Raw genomic sequence first — 21,759 nt, forward strand, 5'->3', positions numbered from 1 at the left:
CTATATACAGGCAACTAGGGGAGTGGGCAGTTCTATGCAAGCCCCTTCAGAGAGGGATGGTCACTGGTAGGTATTACTACCAAGGAAGGCCAAGATAATGAAATAAATTTAAAAATAAATAAATAACAACACCACATAAAAAAATGTGGATGATAGGTCAACCCCCAAAGTTGGACAAGGAGCCCAGGCATATTCAAATGCTTTATAGTGCCCAAAAGTGGGCTACAATAAAACAGGTTTGAATATGATATACTGTGCAAATAGCGTGATATGTGTAATTATGGAGTTAGTTCTTACAAACCCTACTAATGCAATGTGGCCATCCAGAGTAAATATAGAATCTGATAATGTGTAGACTGTAAATTGACCTGGTAAAAATAGTGCTATAGTGTGAAATGTAATAGAAGTGATGCTAAGAGATAATGAAGAAAAACTAAACTGTGTAACTTTGTTGTATAGAGAAACAAGTATTGTGAATAATAAGGCTGTGTTAAAATGATGATAAACTCTCTCCTTTTTAAAATCCGGAATGTAGGGGATATTTCAGATGGAGTTTAATTCTTCAGTTGTAATGAAGATGCGCTATTATCTTACTTTTTAAAATAGATAAGAAAAACAAATATTCTGCACTCAGTCAATCACTTCAAAAGTAAATTTTTCTGTGAGCTAACGGTTTGAATTGCTGTCCAATCAGCGCTCTAGCTACAACAAAAGTGCCATATGGGGAGAGCGCTGATTGGACAGCAATTCAAACCGTTAGCTCACAGAAAAATTTACTTTTGAAGTGGGCAGCAGAGCGCAGGGTATTTTAATTTAATAACTTTATTAAAAATTAAGTTATAGTGCATCTTCATCACAACTGATGAATGAAACTCCATTTCAAATATCACTAACATTCAGGATCTGATTTTATAAAGGGGAAAGTTGACCATCACTTTAAGTTATAAGAAAAGATATGGTATAGCAATTAAACAATACAATAGAAAAGCAGTGACATTAGTGAACTAAAAAGGGACTATGTTAGGGACTGCTTATACTTGAAACACTGCAATAGAAAAAGGGAAGTGTGATAGCGGTGAACTAAATAGAGAATATATTAGAGAATGCTTATACTAGACAAAATATTAGCGACTAGAATAGTAGAAGAATGGACACAAAATAGAATGACAGATCTGAGGGAAACCTATACTTTTCAGAGAGGAAAGCGCTAGATGACGTGACCATCCAAATAATCGTACCATTATGGTACCATCATGGTAACAGTGGCAATTAGCTTTTAAAAAATGGTATATGTAAAATAAATAAAAATTGATTGTATATGAATTTTTTTGATAAGTCCAACATTATATGATCATATGAGGCGCCTTCTTGTTTTCTGTATTTTCTAGAGTTTTTGACGGTGCTCTTTTGGAGAGCTGCCTTTTGGGGAACCCCACTGCTTTCACCTTTTATGTGGACTTAGTTCATTGTGACCAGTGAAGGAAGTGATTTAATTTAGCTTTTGTTTAGCATTTGTTTTTAAAGTGTAATTTATACACATTTCTCAATATTTGGCAACTAGTGGCCGCCCTTTACTGTTTGTTGTTAAGAAAACAAAAAAGAAACATTCTACAGAATGTAACGCATTGGGGGATATGTGAGATGTTTTATCATAAATGTAGACTGAATAGGCTCTGCATTCTAGAATGTGCAAGAAAAGGCAAATCAACCGCTCATATGAACCTCACTTTCATTCACGCTGCATCTCATATAGTTAACACAACTACAAATACTTTAACTAATAGTGAGCTAAACTTGAGCTCAAGCTAATTTACTCGTCAGCTCAAACAATTATCACTCAATTACTAGTTCACAGGCCTCATTCAGAGCATCCGATTCACAACATCTCAGATCATGTCCTGAGCACTCAGAGTTTGCAAAATAATGAGTACTAGGGTACTTGAAGCCAGCTCACATCAAGGACCTTATAATGAAGACATTTTACATTGAAATACAGACTTACCAAGCTGTGTCCAGCTCACCTTAAAACTCTCCAATTCAATTCACAGCACCTATATCTCCTACTAAAGTCCACTTTACGGACTTCATTGCTCACAGAACGCACACACATTCAAACTCATGTTCTCTCTTCATCCAACCGATCCAAATTGATACTTATAATTCTGTAGGAAACCTCAGCTTAAAAATGAAACTACCACACACACTTTAAAAAATAAAAATCACAACACAAAATACCACTCGTAATAGAAAAGTTATCAAAGTTTCTTAAAATCCCAGCGGATTCTTTCTTCTGGTTGTGCAAAGTTACAGAGAACCCCCAGGTTATTAGTAACATGGTCAAATGCAAACGAAACATAAACATGAACACCTCTAGATTGAGCTGTATTATTGCCCTATTTAAGGTGCTTTTTTTAAGATTATGACAGTCATAAATGAGCTCCATGCACTGTCTTGAAATAATGCTATAATTCCAATGCAATTCTAAAGGCAGAAGATCCTGAAGTGCAGTCTAAATTCTTCTACCTCCTTAAGTAATTTTCTTTAGAATAATCTAAAAGAGGACTTTATGTTGAGTACCCACACACGTGCTTAAAAAATGCAAAATTGGCATGTGTTCTTATTATGCACTCACAAAATAATGCTACTTCTAGAGGTGGTGTTCAATCATAAATTTGCCGGTATGTACAGATTAATTAAGTGCTTTAGGCACAGTATTAATACAGGGTTATTACGTTAAAAAGCCACTGTAACACCCAGGGAAAGGAGGGGGGGGGGGGGGTGAAATAGCTTAGGACATCAGCAAAGTGCAAAAGCAATGTGCAAAAAAATATTAATAAAAACAAAACACCTCCTCCATCCTCTTCTTTACAGCGCATCATAAAAAAATAATTTTAACCCTGAATTTACACAGTGAGGGACCTAAGAAAATCCCTACACCCATAGTCAACTACACTGTGTACAGCCCACACACACGAATAGTGCTGGACTGTGACCATACAAAAAGAGTGTAAAAACATCCATTTATAAAATTTTCAGTGGAGTAATCCACTCCACAGATGCGGCTTGTCCATAAAACACTAACAATGAAACGCCTGTAACCCAAAAGCCTTCAGTCTATGAATCTTTGACATGCTTTCTTCCAGCGACAGGCGGTGCACCACATATCGCGTCGCTCCATCCCATACACCTTGCGACACTTCTTGGCTTCTCCACGAGGCTTTCTAAGGAAAATAAGAAGGAATAGGTAGAATATTAAGAGAATCGTATACCATGGTGTTCGCCAAATGCAAAAGAAAAGACAAAAGACGGAAAAATAAAATGAGAAAGAGAGCCTGTGAAGGAATGTTTTAAATAGTAAAACAAAATATTTCTAAGAACGGTAAACCCTCTAACTACTATTTATAGTTTTATTATATAGTGTTATAAAAATGATCTTGCCCTCCTCGATCTACAAATAGCCTTAACATTCACTTTTGAGAATCCTTCCTTTGGTCTCTTGCCTTTTATTAAGCAATATCCTTTGCGGCTCTTCCTCTTCTATTTTAGGGTACTTTGGTGAAAAAATAGACATCTAGCTCATGGGCATGCCCCATAACTCCTTTGTCTTGGCCTATATTTTTGTCCAAGACTCGTGGGACCATTACAACCCTCTGAATAGCAATACAATACATGTTGAAGCTTTATAAATAAAACAATAATAAAAATGGAAAACAGAATTTATGCTTACCTGATAAATTACTTTCTCCAACGGTGTGTCCGGTCCACGGCGTCATCCTTACTTGTGGGATATCTCTTCCCCAACAGGAAATGGCAAAGAGTCCCAGCAAAGCTGGCCATATAGTCCCTCCTAGGCTCCGCCCACCCCAGTCATTCGACCGACGGACAGGAGGAAATATATATAGGAGAAACCATATGGTACCGTGGGGACTGTAGTTAGAGAAAATAATTCATCAGACCTGATTAAAAAACCAGGGCGGGCCGTGGACCGGACACACCGTTGGAGAAAGTAATTTATCAGGTAAGCATAAATTCTGTTTTCTCCAACATTGGTGTGTCCGGTCCACGGCGTCATCCTTACTTGTGGGAACCAATACCAAAGCTTTAGGACACGGATGAAGGGAGGGAGCAAATCAGGTTACCTAAACGGAAGGCACCACAGCTTGCAAAACCTTTCTCCCAAAAATAGCCTCCGAAGAAGCAAAAGTATCAAATTTGTAAAATTTGGCAAAAGTGTGCAGTGAAGACCAAGTCGCTGCCTTACATATCTGGTCAACAGAAGCCTCGTTCTTGAAGGCCCATGTGGAAGCCACAGCCCTAGTGGAGTGAGCTGTGATTCTTTCAGGAGGCTGCCGTCCGGCAGTCTCATAAGCCAATCGGATGATGCTTTTAAGCCAAAAGGAAAGAGAGGTAGAAGTCGCTTTTTGACCTCTCCTTTTACCAGAATAAACAACAAACAAGGAAGATGTTTGTCTGAAATCTTTTGTAGCCTCTAAATAGAATTTTAGAGCACGGACTACGTCCAAATTGTGTAACAAACGTTCCTTCTTTGAAACTGGATTCGGACATAAAGAAGGTACAACTATCTCCTGGTTAATATTTTTGTTAGAAACAACCTTAGGAAGAAAACCAGGCTTAGTACGCAAAACCACCTTATCTGCATGGAACACCAGATAGGGCAGAGAACACTGCAGAGCAGATAACTCTGAAACTCTTCTAGCAGAAGAAATTGCAACCAAAAACAAAACTTTCCAAGATAGTAACTTAATATCTATGGAATGTAGAGGTTCAAACGGAACCCCTTGAAGAACTGAAAGAACTAGATTTAGACTCCAGGGAGGAGTCAAAGGTCTGTAAACAGGCTTGATCCTAACCAGAGCCTGAACAAATGCTTGAACATCTGGCACAGCTGCCAGTCTTTTGTGTAGTAAGACAGATAAAGCAGAAATCTGTCCCTTTAGAGAACTTGCAGATAATCCTTTCTCCAAACCTTCTTGTAGAAAGGAGAGAATCTTAGGAATTTTTATCTTATTCCATGGGAATCCTTTGGATTCACACCAACAGATATATCTTTTCCATATTTTATGATAAATCTTTCTAGTTACCGGTTTTCTGGCCTGAACCAGAGTATCTATCACAGAATCTGAAAACCCACGCTTCGATAGAATCAAGCGTTCAATCTCCAAGCCGTCAGCTGGAGGGAGACCAGATTTGGATGTTCGAATGGACCCTGAACAAGAAGGTCCTGTCTCAAAGGTAGCTTCCATGGTGGAACCGATGACATATTCACCAGGTCTGCATACCAAGTCCTGCGTGGCCACGCAGGAGCTATCAAGATCACCGAGGCCCTCTCCTGATTGATCCTGGCTACCAGCCTGGGAATGAGAGGAAACGGTGGGAATACATAAGCTAGGTTGAAGGTCCAAGGTGCTACTAGTGCATCTACTAGAGTCGCCTTGGGATCCCTGGATCTGGACCCGTAGCAAGGAACCTTGAAGTTCTGACGAGACGCCATCAGATCCATGTCTGGAATGCCCCATAATTGAGTTATTTGGGCAAAGATCTCCGGATGGAGTTCCCACTCCCCCGGATGGAATGTCTGACGACTCAGAAAATCCGCCTCCCAGTTTTCCACATCTGGGATGTGGATCGCAGACAGGTGGCAGGAGTGATCCTCCGCCCATTGAATTATTTTGGTCACTTCTTTCATCGCCAGGGAACTCCTTGTTCCCCCCTGATGATTGATATACGCAACGGTCGTCATGTTGTCTGATTGGAACCTTATGAATCTGGCCTTTGCTAGTTGAGGCCAAGCCCTGAGAGCATTGAATATCGCTCTCAGTTCCAGAATGTTTATCGTGAGAAGAGACTCTTCCCGAGACCATAGACCCTGAGCTTTCAGGGATTCCCAGACCGCGCCCCAGCCCACTAGACTGGCGTCGGTCGTGACAATGACCCACTCTGGTCTGCGGAAGCTCATTCCCTGGGAGAGATGGTCCAGGGTCAGCCACCAACGTAGTGAATCTCTGGTCTTCTGATCTACTTGAATCATTGGAGACAAGTCTGTATAGTCCCCATTCCACTGTTTGAGCATGCACAGTTGTAATGGTCTTAGATGAATTCGTGCAAAAGGAACTATGTCCATTGCTGCAACCATCAACCCTACTACTTCCATGCACTGCGCTATGGAAGGACGAGGAACAGAATGAAGAACTTGACAAGTGCTTAGAAGTTTTGACTTTCTGACCTCTGTCAGAAAAATCCTCATTTCTAAGGAATCTATTATTGTTCCCAAGAAGGGAACTCTTGTCGACGGAGACAGAGAACTTTTTTCTATGTTCACCTTCCATCCGTGTGATCTGAGAAAGGCCAGAACGATGTCTGTATGAGCCTTTGCTTTTGACAGGGACGACGCTTGTATTAGAATGTCGTCCAAGTAAGGTACTACTGCAATGCCCCTCGGTCTTAGAACCGCTAGAAGGGACCCTAGTACCTTTGTGAAAATCCTTGGAGCAGTGGCTAACCCGAATGGGAGGGCCACAAACTGGTAATGCTTGTCCAGAAAAGCGAACCTTAGGAACTGATGATGTTCTTTGTGGATAGGAATATGTAGGTACGCATCCTTTAGATCCACGGTAGTCATAAATTGACTTTCCTGGATAGTGGGTAGAATCGTCCGAATGGTTTCCATCTTGAACGATGGTACCCTGAGAAATTTGTTTAGGATCTTCAAATCCAAAATTGGTCTGAAAGTTCCCTCTTTTTTGGGAACTACGAACAGATTGGAATAAAATCCCATTCCTTGTTCCTTTATTGGAACTGGGTGTATCACTCCCATCTTTAACAGGTCTTCTACACAATGTAAGAACGCCCGTCTCTTTATTTGGTTTGAGGATAAGTGAGACATGTGGAACCTTCCCCTTGGGGGTAGTTCCCTGAATTCCAGATAACCCTGAGAAACTATTTCTAGCGCCCAGGGATCCTGAACATCTCTTGCCCAAGCCTGAGCAAAGAGAGAGAGTCTGCCCCCCACTAGATCCGGTCCCGGATCGGGGGCTACTCCTTCATGCTGTTTTGTTAGCAGCGGCAGGCTTCTTGGCCTGCTTACCCTTGTTCCAGCCTTGCATCGGTTTCCAGGCTGGTTTGGCATTACCCTCTTGCTTAGAGGATGCAGAATTAGAGGCCGGTCCGTTCCTGAAAATTGCGAAAGGAACGAAAATTAGACTTATTCTCGTGGCCCTTTCCCCCAGTGATGTCTGAAATAATCTCTTTCAATTCTGGTCCAAATAGAGTTTTACCTTTGAAAAGGATGTTAAGCAATTTTGTCTTGGATGACACATCCGCTGACCAAGACTTTAGCCAAAGCGCTCTGCGCACCATGATAGCAAACCCTGAATTTTTCGCCGCTAATCTAGCTAATTGCAAAGCGGCATCTAAAATAAAAGAGTTAGCCAACTTAAGTGCGTGAACTCTGTCCATAACCTCCTCATATGGAGTCTCTCTACTAAGCGAGTTTTCTAGTTCCTTGAACCAGAACCACGCTGCTGTAGTGACAGGAACAATGCACGAAATGGGATGTAGAAGGTAACCTTGCTGTACAAAAATCTTTTTAAGCAAACCCTCCAATTTTTTATCCATAGGATCTTTGAAAGCACAACTATCTTCGATAGGAATAGTAGTGCGTTTGTTTAGAGTAGAAACTGCCCCCTCGACCTTAGGGACTGTCTGCCATAAGTCCTTTCTGGGGTCGACCATAGGAAATAATTTCTTAAATATAGGGGGGGGGGGACAAAAGGTATGCCGGGCTTTTCCCACTCCTTATTTACTATGTCCGCCACCCGCTTGGGTATAGGAAAAGCGTCGGGGTGCACCGGAACCTCTAGGAACTTGTCCATCTTGCATAATTTCTCTGGAATGACCAAGTTGTCACAATCATCCAGAGTAGATAACACCTCCTTAAGCAGTGCGCGAAGATGTTCTAATTTAAATTTAAATGTCACAACATCAGGTTCAGCTTGTTGAGAAATTTTTCCTGAATCTGAAATTTCCCCATCTGACAAAACCTCCCTCATGGCCCCTTCAGATTGGTGTGAGGGTATGACAGAACAATTATCATCAGCGCCCTCCTGCTCTTCAGTGTTTAAAACAGAGCAATCGCGCTTTCTCTGATAAGTAGGCATTTTGGATAAAATATTTGCTATGGAGTTATCCATTACAGCCGTTAATTGTTGCATGGTAATAAGCATTGGCGCACTAGATGTACTAGGGGCCTCCTGTGTGGGCAAAACTGGTGTAGACACAGTAGGAGATGATGTAGTATCATGTTTACTCCCCTCATCTGAGGAATCATCTTGGGCAATTTCATTATCTGTGGCAGTACTGTCCTTACTTTGTTTGGACGCTATGGCACAATTATCACATAAATTTAAATGGGGAGACACATTGGCTTTCATACATATAGAACATAGCTTATCCGAAGACACAGACATGTTAAACAGGCTTAAACTTGTCAACAAAGCACAAAAAACGTTTTAAAACAAAACCGTTACTGTCTCTTTAAATTTTAAACAGTGCACACTTTATTACTGAATATGTGAAAAAGTATGAAGGAATTGTTCAAAAATTACCAAAATTTCACCACAGTGTCTTAAAGCATTAAGAGTATTGCACACCAAATTTCAGAGCTTTAACCCTTAAAATAACGGAACCGGAGCGTTTACAAATTTAACCCCTATACAGTCCCAGCTATAGCCTTTGCTGAGACCCAACCAAGCCCAGAGGGGAATACGATACCAATTGACGCCTTCTAGAAGCTTTTCCAGCAAATTTCAGATCCTCACACATGCATCTGCATGCCCTGCTCTCAAAAAACAACTGCGCAGTAATGGCGCGAAAATGAGGCTCAGTCTACAACTAGGAAGGCCCCCTGACTGGAAAAGGTGTCTAACATAGTGCCTGCCGTTTAATAAACGTTCCCCAAGTTTATAAATGCGAATTGTCAGCATAAATATGAATAAAATGCCCAAATAAAGCAATCGATTTAGCCCATAAAAATGTCTACCAGTTTTTTAGCCCATATTAAGCCCTTTATTCTGTTTGTTTGACTAAGAAAATGGCTTACCGGTCCCCATGAGGGGAAATGACAGCCTTCCAGCATTACATGGTCTTGTTAGAAATATGGCTAGTCATACCTTAAGCAGAAAAGTCTGCTAACTGTTTCCCCCAACTGAAGTTACTTCATCTCAACAGTCTTATGTGGAAACAGCAATCGATTTTAGTTACTGTCTGCTAAAATCATCTTCCTCTCACAAACAGAAATCTTCATCCTTTTCTGTTTCAGAGTAAATAGTACATACCAGCACTATTTTAAAATAACAAACACTTGATAGAAGAATAAAAACTACATTTAAACACCAAAAAAACTCTTAACCATCTCCGTGGAGATGTTGCCTGTGCAACGGCAAAGAGAATGACTGGGGTGGGCGGAGCCTAGGAGGGACTATATGGCCAGCTTTGCTGGGACTCTTTGCCATTTCCTGTTGGGGAAGAGATATCCCACAAGTAAGGATGACGCCGTGGACCGGACACACCAATGTTGGAGAAATTAACTCATCCTTACAATATTCTCATATCTTGACTTTGCTCCCTACCCTAGCACTTTACCCTAGCACTTACCATCAAAGACTGTCCCCTTCTATTGGCAGCTGGACAGAAACCCAAAACTTGAAATCTCACCTTTTCAGGTGGGTATAAGCAGTGAAGGTACTAAGCAGATGTTATGCCTAGTCATCTATTGCTGTAGAACCCCAAACTTCAAAGGGGCAAGTTGCCTAGAATTTGTGCATTTAGTATATTGCACAATCCAGTGCTAAACACAAAGTACAGTTAGATAAATTGTGATTTAAAAAGAGCATTTATTAGAGCATTTCAACACCCACCAAAACCCTCTAGATATTTATTGCTGTGGGCTTCTTGTGCAACCACAAATTTTACAGCCCAGATCCAACCTCAGGTATTAAAGACTCTTCTTTTTCTGCCTCATAACATCTTAGAGAGAACAAAAAAGCGTAGGGATGCTAAATTAAAATGATGGTAAGTATGATTTGTTTTCCAGTTATTTTGGATTATTCTCCAGCACAAAGATGCTAAAGCAGTAAAATACTAAAGTGAGCGGGACAGATAAGTCACTCAGACATAGCAAAACATGCTGAAAAGTAGAAGCTCAGAAATCCTACTTAAGGGCTTCCAGAACATATGAGAACGTGAAACGGCTGCCTTACATAGGTTCTCAAAAGAAAAAATATGGCCTGTTAGGAGTCCATGAGGCCTGCAATTGAAAAAACCATTCGACCTGATAAATTAATTTCTTTCATGGTGGTGAGAGTCCACAATCCATTCCTCCTGGGAATAACTCTTCCTTATCATTAGGAGGAGGCAAAGATTCCAAAACCCCAAGAGCTCTATAAAAAAATCCTCCCACCTCACAGGTACCTCGGTCTAATGTATATCCAAGCAAAATGAGAAAGGAAAAAGTAATATGAGTCATAAAAGGAGGAGAGAAAGACATGTGCTCAAGAAAAAAACCCACAAAAAATAAAGGGTGGGGTCTTGTGAACTCTTCCACCATGAAAGAAGGAAGGAAGAGGCCATGGAGGGCAACGGAACATATGAACCAATTCTGCATACCAAAATCTGTGAGGCCAGGCTGGGGTAACCAGAATTACTGATGATTTATATAGAAATATCTTGGAAATCACTCTGGGAAGTAGTACCAGAGGTGAAACAGATGATACACAAAATAGGGGGTTAGAGGCGCTAACAACTGATCCCTATAGCCCAGGGTTCTTCAAACCACAGGTCGCGACCCATTACTGGGTCGCATCACTGTGTTTACTGGGTCGCGTCGCAAGCATGACTTTCCCTCAGGACACACAGAACAATAATTGTGTTCACTGAGGGCTGAGTATTACGTTCCACATGTTAATGATCTTATACTATTGTGCATGCAGTACAGTGCACAATTCTAATTATTTGCAGACTAGTATGGTAAAGTGAGGACATGCAGTCTGCACCCTCCATAGTCCTTTGTTTTTCAATTAGTCTCAGAGTATTAGTGTAATCAGCACCGTCTGCTCATGTGTTTCCGGATGATAACCAGGAACCATGAAAAAGTGCAGCTACCAAAATACAGTTCCGCCGATGCGATCGCTGCTGGTGAAAAGTACTAAACAGCAGGTACTGGTCAGATCTCTGGGGAATCATGTCCTGCTCTGAACCAGATGCAGGTGTTAGCAGTTAGTTTGCGAGTACACACCGGCACAAATGCATTGTTTGTTCAACTACTATATGCTAAGGTTGCATGAAAATGTATTGTCCATTTCAGCCCTAATTATTTGTATAGTGCTTTTTATTAACTGTGTATATAAACAATAATGCCAGTGAGGACGTTAGCCTTCCTTGTGCATGACAACTAAAATTACTGCAGACAATTTTGTTTCTCTTTGCATTCTTTATTTTTATATTATGAATAGGTATTTTTAAGTTGAATATCCACTTCATTTTCTAAAAGAAATCATGTGCATATGTGTGTGTGTATGTGTGCGTATGTAGGAGTGTGTGTGTGTATGTGTGTGTGAGTGTGTGTCTGTGTATGGTGTCTGTGTATGGGTGTGTGTGTGTGTGTGTGTATGTATTAGCTTGTATAAATATAAGCATAGTGTTGCAGTCCTCTCACACCAGTAAGTGCACTGCTGCATGATAAGCTTACAAATTCAGTTAAAATGTGTGTGTGTGTATATATATATATATATATATATATATATGGGGGGTTGGGTTGTGTGGGTAGATACCCAACACAACAGTAGTTAGCGCTGTTAGTCTTGGTTAGCTGGAGTGTAAGTTGGGGATCCTAGAAAGGCAGCTGTAAATCAAAGTGAATGGAGGGATTATCCACCCAAGAGAGGGTGAGAAGACCCCTGCAAACAAAAAATGGTGAGAGGAAAGTGAGAAAACAGCGCTATTCCAGGGGGTCTTCCCTGACTTCACTAGTGGTTAGATGGCTATTTAATTAACAGATAGCCTCAGATAGTGTTGGCAAATATGAAAATGCACTTATTAGTACAAAATCTAATTATATATAGTCAAAATGTTATATCACATGAATTAATAGAAATAACAGAAATAACAGTAAATGGTTAGAACAGTAAGTGATAAGTCCATCAAGGTGTGATTGGAATAGAGTTCATATGTGTGATGCTCAGGAAATCTAATAGGTATTGCACTTACTAGAACAAACCTCAATCATATGAGGTAAGCTGCCGCCTCTTGTAAGTGTGAAACTTCCGTGATCCTGGCGTGGTGGTAGTAGTGGGGCTAAGTAGTGCTGTCCTTCTCCTCTTAGAGTATGTGCCTTCTCCTCTTAGAGTATGAACCTTCAGTCCTGGTAGAGACTGGTTGCCTGTTTTCTTTGGGCTCCTAACACATATGAGTTCAAGCTGATAACAGGCTCCAACGTCTGTGCTCAGGAAGAAGGTTCCCTTATTCACTAAATACCTGATATCTCTCAGTGCTCTGGCCGTGTCCAGCAACAGCAGCACAGGAAGTAAATGGGAGGGGAACAAAGAGCAGTTCAGTACTGAACTACATTTCCCAGAACACATGCAGCTGCACGAGGACGCTCGTGTTTGTTGCAGAGGTTTTTGGCGCCAAAAAATATTTTGTCAGTTGTGGGCATCATACTTGACGCCAGATTTCTGACATTATTTAAGTCTTTATTTCATTTTGCTTCTGGTTTCCAGAGGCTTATTTTGTTTGCATTTTTTCCCATTCCTGAAACTGTCATATAAGGAAATTGATATTTTGCGTTATATGTTGTTTTTTCTCTTACATTTGCAAGATATCTTAAAACTGTTCCTGTATCAGAAAACACTGTTGGATTCCTGCTGACTGATATCAGTCCTACCAAAGCTAAGTTAATTTATTTTAATGTTATGAATTTTTATCTTTAGCTATGGTGTCAGGGTTCCTGCCATTGTTCTGTACCTTAATTGGTTCCTTCCTTAATCCTAAATTGTGCTATATAAGCACCTCCCCTTCCTAGACTCATTGCTTGGTTAGTTTGATTTGCAGGTATCTGCAAGTACTAACTTCCTTTACCAAGTCTAGCTTGCTAGCTACTCTACTACTTGTTACCACAAGGCTACTCTGTTGCCAAATCCTAAGGACGGACTGTCTGCTGTCAGGTTGGGACTGCAACTGCTCTTGCTTAGCCTGTCCCAGCTTACCTACAACTACCGCTCACTCAACTCTCCGGTCAGCTGTCACAATCTCCTGAGCTGCACTGCAGCTCCGCTTCCTCTCAGCAAGATCGGAGCCAGCGCGGGTGACGTCATCAGCTGCAGCCGCATCAACAGCTCTCCCTAGTCACCGCGCGCAGAGGATAAGTGGCTCCGGTTGTTTGTACCATACGCCTGCATTGCTCCATCCGCTTAGACGGCTCCAGAGACTTACACTAGGAACAGGTCGTATGTTACATTCCTTTGGCTTGGAGTTTGTATACGTACTGTCATTATATAAATATCCTGATACCGCAACTGCTACCAGCCTATGCTCTTATCTAAATAAGTTCTGCTTATGAATCTTAGATTTACTATTTCAATCTGCTATATACATTTATTCTGTTAAGCCCTAAAACTGCTATTTGTGCTCTTGAGAGTTCTGAGTACAAACGGACAAGGGCGATATTAATACACAGAGTTTACACTCTTCTGGACCTCCCTTGTGAAACTCTGTGTAACATTCATAACTAAACTGTTTTCAAGTTGTGTTCCCTAAAACAGAGGTATTAATAATCCTAACTTATGTAACAAATATTTGACATATATTTGACATATGGTTTGTATTAAGTTATCATGATAAACTTTTACATGCAGAAAAAATGTCCATAAGTATTAATGCATTGTCTATTGCTATTCTTTTAACATTTAATGTATAAGATATACCTGGGAATTTATAAGAATATTTTTCTGATCCTATTCTGAAGGCTTTGTCTGCCATCCCGCCTTTTAATAAAATGTAAAGGTCTTTTTTAAACTTCTCATTTAGTTGATGAATTTTCAAATGACCGACAACATACTGAATTATCCTTCTCTGATGATGTTTTATTTCATTCAGAATATCCTTCATCAGATATTGACACTAACAAATCTACTTTTTTACTTTTAAATAGAGTACTTTCGTTCTTTGTTGAAAAGGTGTTGATTATTTTGGATATTGATTGATTTTAAGGCTAGCTAACATTTAAAATTCTGCTTATTAACCTCCTGTGGTTTCTTCAGAGGTTTTTTTCCAGTTCCTAATTCTGGGGAATGGAATAGGCCTGGTACTTCTTTTATTCCTTCTTTAAGGTTTTAAAATTGTATCCTTTGCCAGCAGTTAGTTTGGAGTTTTGGGAAAAGATCCCCAAAGTTAATGGGGCGATCTCTACTCTTGCTAAACGTACTACTATTCCTATGGAAAATAGTATTTATTTTAAAGATCCTTTAGATGGGAAACTTGTATCTTATCTAAGGAAAATTATTTTATTTTCAGGTCCTTTTCTTAGGTCTGCAATTTCTTTGGCTGATGTTGCAGCTGTTTCATCTTTTTTGGTTGGAAACTTTAGCAAAACAAGTATTGGTTTATGATTTGTTTAGCATTGTTAACTTGATTCAACATGCTAATAATTTCATTTGTGATGCCATTTTTTGATATTATCAAAATTGAGGTTAAATCTATGTATTTAGCTATTTTAGCTAGAAGAACTTTGTGACTTAAATCTTGAAATGCTGATTTGATTTCTAAAATCCAGATTTATATTTTTCTTTCCTTCCAAGGTAATAAATGATTTGGTTCACAGTTGGATTCAATACTTTCAATTGTTACTCTGGGGAAGGGAGTTTTTTTGCTTCAAGAGTAAGTTCTAAGCTTATATTAGTTTTTGTTCTTAATGAGGAACAGAAACCTAATTCTTCCCCAAGTAACATGTTTCTTATTGGAAGCTTTCTTCAAAATAGAATGAATTCAAACCATTTAAGAGATCAAAGCCAGCCCCCAAATTCGCATGAAGGTGCGGCCCTTATTCCAGCTTAGCTGGTAGGGGGCAGGTTAAGATTTTTCTAAAGTTGTTTGGTTCAATTCGGTCCAAACTTCTTAGATTGGGGTACAGAATAGGATTCAGAGTAAGACCGCCTGTGAGAAGTCTTTTTCTCTCTCACATATTCTAGCTATTCCAGTAAAGGCTCAGACTTTCCTGAAGTGAGTTTCAAACCTGGAGTTATCTGAGGTATTCATACCAGTTCCGTTTCAGGAACGGGGTCTGGGGTTTTGTTCAGAACTATTCATTGTCCCAAAGAAAGAAAAACTTTTGAATTGTCATGTTAGAGTACCATCTTTCAGAATGGTGATTATAAGGTCTATTCTGCCTTTTGTTCAGCAAGGGCATTATTTGCCTACAATAGACTTACAGGATTCATATCTTCATATTCTGTTTTCATTCAGATTATTTTCATTTTCTGAGATTCTCTTTTTTAGACAAGCATTACCAATTTGTTGCTTTTCCTTCTGGCCTAGCGACAGCTCTAAGAATCTTTTCAAGGTTCTCAGTGTTTCCTTATTTGGACGATATTGTGGTACTTGCTCAGTCTTTTCGTTCTGCAAAATCTCATACGATTCAACTTCTGTTGTTTCTTCAAAGACATGGTTGGAGGATCTTTTTATCAAAAGCTCCTTGATTCCTCAGACAAGGGTCACCTTTTTTAGGTTTCCAGATAGATTGTGTCAATGTCTTTGTCTCTAACAGACAAGAGACAATTTATACTGGGTTCAGCTTGTCGGAACCTTCAGTCTCTATTATTTCCTTCAGTAGCTATATGCATGGAAGTTTTAGGTTTCATGACTGCAGCATTGGATTCGATTCCCTTTGCTCATTTTCATATGAAACCTTTTCAGTTTTTAATGCTGAATTAATGGTGCAGGGATTATTCTAGGATATCACATTTAATATCCTTGAATCCCAATATTCAACTATCTCTGACTTGGTGGTTAGATCACCATTGTATAGTTCTATGGGTCTCTTCGGTTCATCCAACCTGGACCATGATCACAACAGATGAGAGTCTTTTAGGTTGGGAAGCTGTCTGGGGATCTCTGACAGCACAAGAGGTTTGGAAATCTTAAGAGGCGAGATTACCATTCAATATTTTGGAACTCCGTGCGATTCTCAGAGTTCTTCAGTTTTGGCTTCTATTTGAAGAGAGAGACGTTAATTGGTTTTCAGACAGACAATGTCACAACTGTGGCGTATGTCAATCATCAGGGTGGGACTCTCAGTCCTCAGGCTATGAAAGAAGTATCTCGGATACTTGCTTGGGCAAAATCCAGCTCCTGTCTAATTTCTGTGGTCCATATCCCAGATATAGACAATTGGGAAGCGGATTATCTCTGTCATCAAGCTTTAAATCCGGGAGAATGGTCTCTTCACCCAGATGTGTTTTTTCAAATTGTTCAGATGTGGGGGCTTCCAGAAATAGATCTGATGGCATCTCATCTAAACAAGAAACTTCCCAGGTACCTATCCAGGTCCAGGGATCCTCAGGCGGAAGTAGTGTATGCATTGACACTTCCTTGGAGTTTTCAACCTGCCTATATTTTTCCGCCTCTAGTTCTTCTTTTAAGAATGATTTTCAAAATCATCATGGAGCAATCGTTTGTGCTGCTGGTGGCTCCAGCATGGCCGCTCAGGTTTGGTATGTGGATCTTGTTCTGATGTCCAGTTGCCAACCTTGGCCACTTCCATTAAGGCCAGACCTTATATCTCAAGGTTTGTTTTTTCCGTCAGGATTTAAAATTATTAAATTTGATGGTATGGAAATTGAACGCTTAGTCATAGAGATTTCTCTGACTCAGTGATTATTACTATGTTGCAGGCTCGTAAATCTGTATCTAGAAAGATTTTTTATCGAGTTTGGAAGACTTACATTTCATGGTGCTCTTCTCATAAATTCTCTTGGCATTCTTTTAGAATTCCTAGAATTTTACAGTTTCTTCAGGATGGTTTAGATAAGGGTTTGTCAGCAAGTTCTTTGAAAGGTCAAATCTCTGCTCTTTCTGTTCTACAGAAAAATTGCTAAACTTCCTGATATTCATTGTTTTGTACAGGCTTTGGTTTGTATCAAGCCTGTCATTAAATCAATTTCTCTGCCTTGGAGTCTTATTTTGGTTTTGAAGGCTTTACAGGCAACTCCATTTGAGCCTATGCATTCTCTGGACATTAAATTACTTTCTTGGTTCCTTTTGGTCATCTCTTCTGCTAGAAGAGTTTCTCATTTATCTGCTCTTTCTTGTGAGTCTCCTTTTCTGATTTTTCATCAGGATAAGGCGGTTTTTGCGGACTTCGTTTAAATTTTTACCTAAAGCTGTGAACTCCAACAACTTTAGTAGAGAAATTGTTGTCCCTTCTTTATGTCCTAATCCTAAGAATTTTCTGGAGAGATCCTTACATTCTTTGGATGTGGTAAGAGCTTTGAATTATTATGTTGTAGCTACTAAAGATTTCAGAAAGACTTCTAGTCTATTTATTATCTTTTCTGGTTCTAGGAAAGGTCAGAAGGCTTCTGCCATATCTTTGGCGTCTTGGTTAAAGCTTTTGATTCATCATGCTTATTTAGAGTCGGGTAAATCCCCGCCTCAGAGGTTTACGGCTCATTCTACTAGGTCAGTTTCCACTTCCTGGGTTTTTTAGAATGAAGCTTCTGTTGATCAGATTTGCAAAGCAGCAACTTGGTCTTCTTTGCTTATTTTTACTAAATTCTACCATTTTGATGTTTTCTCTTCTTCAGAAGCAGTTTTTTGGTAGAAAAATACTTCAGGCAGCTGTTTCAGTTTGATTCTTCTGCTTATAATTTCAGTTTTTTTCTTTATAAGATTAAAACTTTTGATTTGGGTTGTAGATTAATTTTTAAGCGGAATTGACTGTCCTTATTTTTATCCCTCCCTCTCTAGTGACTCTTGCGTGGAGTGCCACATATTGGGTATTTGCTATCCCATACGTCACTAGCTCATGGACTCTTGCCAATTACATGAAAGAAAAACATAATTTATGTAAGAACTTACCTGATAAATTCATTTCTTTCATATTAGCAAGAGTCCATGAGCTAGTGACGTATGGGATATACATTCCTTCCAGGAGGGGCAAAGTTTCCCAAACCTTAAAATGCCTATAAATACACCCCTCACCACACCCACAAATCAGTTTCACGAATAGCCAAGAAGTGGGGTGATAAGAAAAAAGTGCGAAAGCATAAAAAAATAAGGAATTGGAATAATTGTGCTTTATACAAAAAATCATAACCACCACAAAAAAGGGTGGGCCTCATGGACTCTTGCTAATATGAAAGAAATGAATTTATCAGGTAAGTTCTTACATAAATTATGTTTTCTTTCATGTAATTAGCAAGAGTCCATGAGCTAGTGACGTATGGGATAATGACTACCCAAGCTGTGGATCTTTCCACACAAGAGTCACTAGAGAGGGAGGGATAAAATAAAGACAGCCAATTCCGCTGAAAATAATCCACACCCAAAATAAAGTTTATTGAAAAAAAGAGCAGAAGATTCAAACTGAAACCGCTGCCTGAAGTACTTTTCTACCAAAAACTGCTTCAGAAGAAGAAAACACATCAAAATGGTAGAATTTAGTAAAAGTATGCAAAGAAGACCAAGTTGCTGCTTTGCAAATCTGATCAACCGAAGCTTCATTCCTAAACGCCCAGGAAGTAGAAACTGACCTAGTAGAATGAGCTGTAATCCTTTGAGGCGGAGTTTTACCCGACTCGACATAAGCATGATGAATTAAAGATTTCAACCAAGATGCCAAAGAAATGGCAGAAGCTTTCTGGCCTTTTCTAGAACCGGAAAAGATAACAAATAGACTAGAAGTCTTTCGGAAAGACTTAGTAGCTTCAACATAATATTTCAAAGCTCTAACAACATCCAAAGAATGCAACGATTTCTCCTTAGAATTCTTAGGATTAGGACATAATGAAGGAACCACAATTTCTCTACTAATGTTGTTGGAATTCACAACCTTAGGCAAAAATTCAAAAGAAGTTCGCAACACCGCCTTATCCTGATGAAAAATCAGAAAAGGAGACTCACAAGAAAGAGCAGATAATTCAGAGACTCTTCTGGCAGAAGAGATGGCCAAAAGGAACAAAACTTTCCAAGAAAGTAATTTAATGTCCAAAGAATGCATAGGTTCAAACGGAGGAGCTTGAAGAGCCCCCAGAACCAAATTCAAACTCCAAGGAGGAGAAATTGACTTAATGACAGGTTTTATACGAACCAAGGCTTGTACAAAACAATGAATATCAGGAAGATTAGCAATCTTTCTGTGAAAAAGAACAGAAAGAGCAGAGATTTGACCTTTCAAGGAACTTGCGGACAAACCTTTATCTAAACCATCCTGAAGAAACTGTAAAATTCTCGGAATTCTAAAAGAATGCCAGGAAAAATGATGAGAAAGACACCAAGAAATATAAGTCTTCCAGACTCTATAATATATCTCTCTAGATACAGATTTACGAGCCTGTAACATAGTATTAATCACAGAGTCAGAGAAACCTCTTTGACCAAGAATCAAGCGTTCAATCTCCATACCTTTAAATTTAAGGATTTGAGATCCTGATGGAAAAAAGGACCTTGCGACAGAAGGTCTGGTCTTAACGGAAGAGTCCACGGTTGACAAGAGGCCATCCGGACAAGATCCGCATACCAAAACCTGTGAGGCCATGCCGGAGCTACCAGCAGAACAAACGAGCATTCCTTCAGAATCTTGGAGATTACTCTTGGAAGAAGAACTAGAGGCGGAAAGATATAGGCAGGATGATACTTCCAAGGAAGTGATAATGCATCCACTGCCTCCGCCTGAGGATCCCGGGATCTGGACAGATACCTGGGAAGTTTCTTGTTTAGATGAGAAGCCATCAGATCTATTTCTGGAAGTTCCCACATTTGAACAATCTGAAGAAATACCTCTGGGTGAAGAGACCATTCGCCCGGATGCAACGTTTGGCGACTGAGATAATCTGCTTCCCAATAGTCTATTCCTGGAATATGAACCGCAGAGATTAGACAGGAGCTGGATTCCGCCCAAACCAGAATTCGAGATACTTCTTTCATAGCCAGAGGACTGTGAGTCCCTCCTTGATGATTGATGTATGCCACAGTTGTGACATTGTCTGTCTGAAAACAAATGAACGATTCTCTCTTCAGAAGAGGCCAAGACTGAAGAGCTCTGAAAATTGCACGGAGTTCCAAAATATTGATCGGTAATCTCACCTCCTGAGATTCCCAAACTCCTTGTGCCGTCAGAGACCCCCACACAGCTCCCCAACCTGTAAGACTTGCATCTGTTGAAATTACAGTCCAGGTCGGAAGAACAAAAGAAGCCCCCTGAATTAAACGATGGTGATCTGTCCACCACGTCAGAGAGTGTCGTACAATCGGTTTTAAAGATATTAATTGAGATATCTTTGTGTAATCCCTGCACCATTGATTCAGCATACAGAGCTGAAGAGGCCGCATGTGAAAACGAGCAAAGGGGATTGCGTCCGATGCAGCAGTTATAAGACCTAAAATTTCCATGCATAAGGCTACCGAAGGGAATGATTGTGACTGAAGGTTTCGACAAGCTGAAATCAATTTTAGACGTCTCTTTTCTGTCAAAGACAGAGTCATGGACACTGAATCTATTTGGAAACCCAAAAAGGTTACCCTTGTCTGAGGAATCAATGAACTTTTTAGTAAATTGATCCTCCAACCATGAACTTGAAGAAACAACACAAGTCGATTCGTATGAGATTCTGCAAAATGTAAAGACTGAGCAAGTACCAAGATATTGTCCAAATAAGGAAATACCACAATACCCTGTTCTCTGATTACAGACAGAAGGGCACCGAGAACCTTTGTAAAAATTCTTGGGGCTGTAGCTAGGCCAAACGGCAGAGCCACAAACTGGTAATGCTTGTCCAGGAAAGAGAATCTCAGGAACTGATAGTGATCTGGATGAATCGGAATATGCAGATATGCATCCTGTAAATCTATCGTGGACATATAATGCCCTTGCTGAACAAAAGGCAAGATAGTCCTTACAGTTACCATTTTGAATGTTGGTATCCTTACATAACGATTCAATATTTTTAGATCCAGAACTGGTCTGAAGGAATTCTCCTTCTTTGGTACAATGAAGAGATTCGAATAAAACCCCAGCCCCTGTTCCAGAACTGGAACTGGCATAATTACCCCAGCCAACTCTAGATCTGAAACACATTTCAGAAATGCTTGAGCTTTCGCTGGGTTTACTGGGACACGGGAAAGAAAAAATCTCTTTGCAGGAGGTCTTATCTTGAAACCAATTCTGTACCCTTCTGAAACGATGTTCTGAATCCAAAGATTGTGAACAGAATTGATCCAAATTTCTTTGAAAAAACGTAACCTGCCCCCTACCAGCTGGGCTGGAATGAGGGCCGCACCTTCATGTGGACTTAGAAGCTGGCTTTGCTTTTCTAGAAGGCTTGGATTTATTCCAGACTGGAGATGGTTTCCAAACTGAAACTGCTCCTGAGGAAGAAGGATCAGGCTTTTGTTCTTTGTTGAAACGAAAGGAACGAAAACGATTATTAGCCCTGTTTTTACCCTTAGATCTTTTATCCTGTGGTAAAAAAG

At 39.9% G+C, this 21,759-nt stretch overlaps 1 protein-coding gene across 1 annotated transcript in view; it reads right to left on the reverse strand.

Annotated features, from left to right (window-relative positions):
- Positions 1 to 2,241: 2,241 nt before the first annotated feature.
- The window catches only part of SLC2A4RG (SLC2A4 regulator), a 273,776-nt gene continuing 254,258 nt past the window's right edge, over positions 2,242 to 21,759 (reverse strand). Inside the window, exon 9 of the mRNA XM_053711990.1 lies at positions 2,242 to 3,221. Coding sequence (XP_053567965.1) covers positions 3,110 to 3,221 — 112 coding nt within the window. The 3' untranslated portion in view covers positions 2,242 to 3,109. The remainder of the gene's footprint in view (positions 3,222 to 21,759) is intronic.

Source organism: Bombina bombina, chromosome 1, assembly GCF_027579735.1.
Source record: "Bombina bombina isolate aBomBom1 chromosome 1, aBomBom1.pri, whole genome shotgun sequence".
Taxonomy (NCBI): Eukaryota; Metazoa; Chordata; class Amphibia; order Anura; family Bombinatoridae; genus Bombina; species Bombina bombina.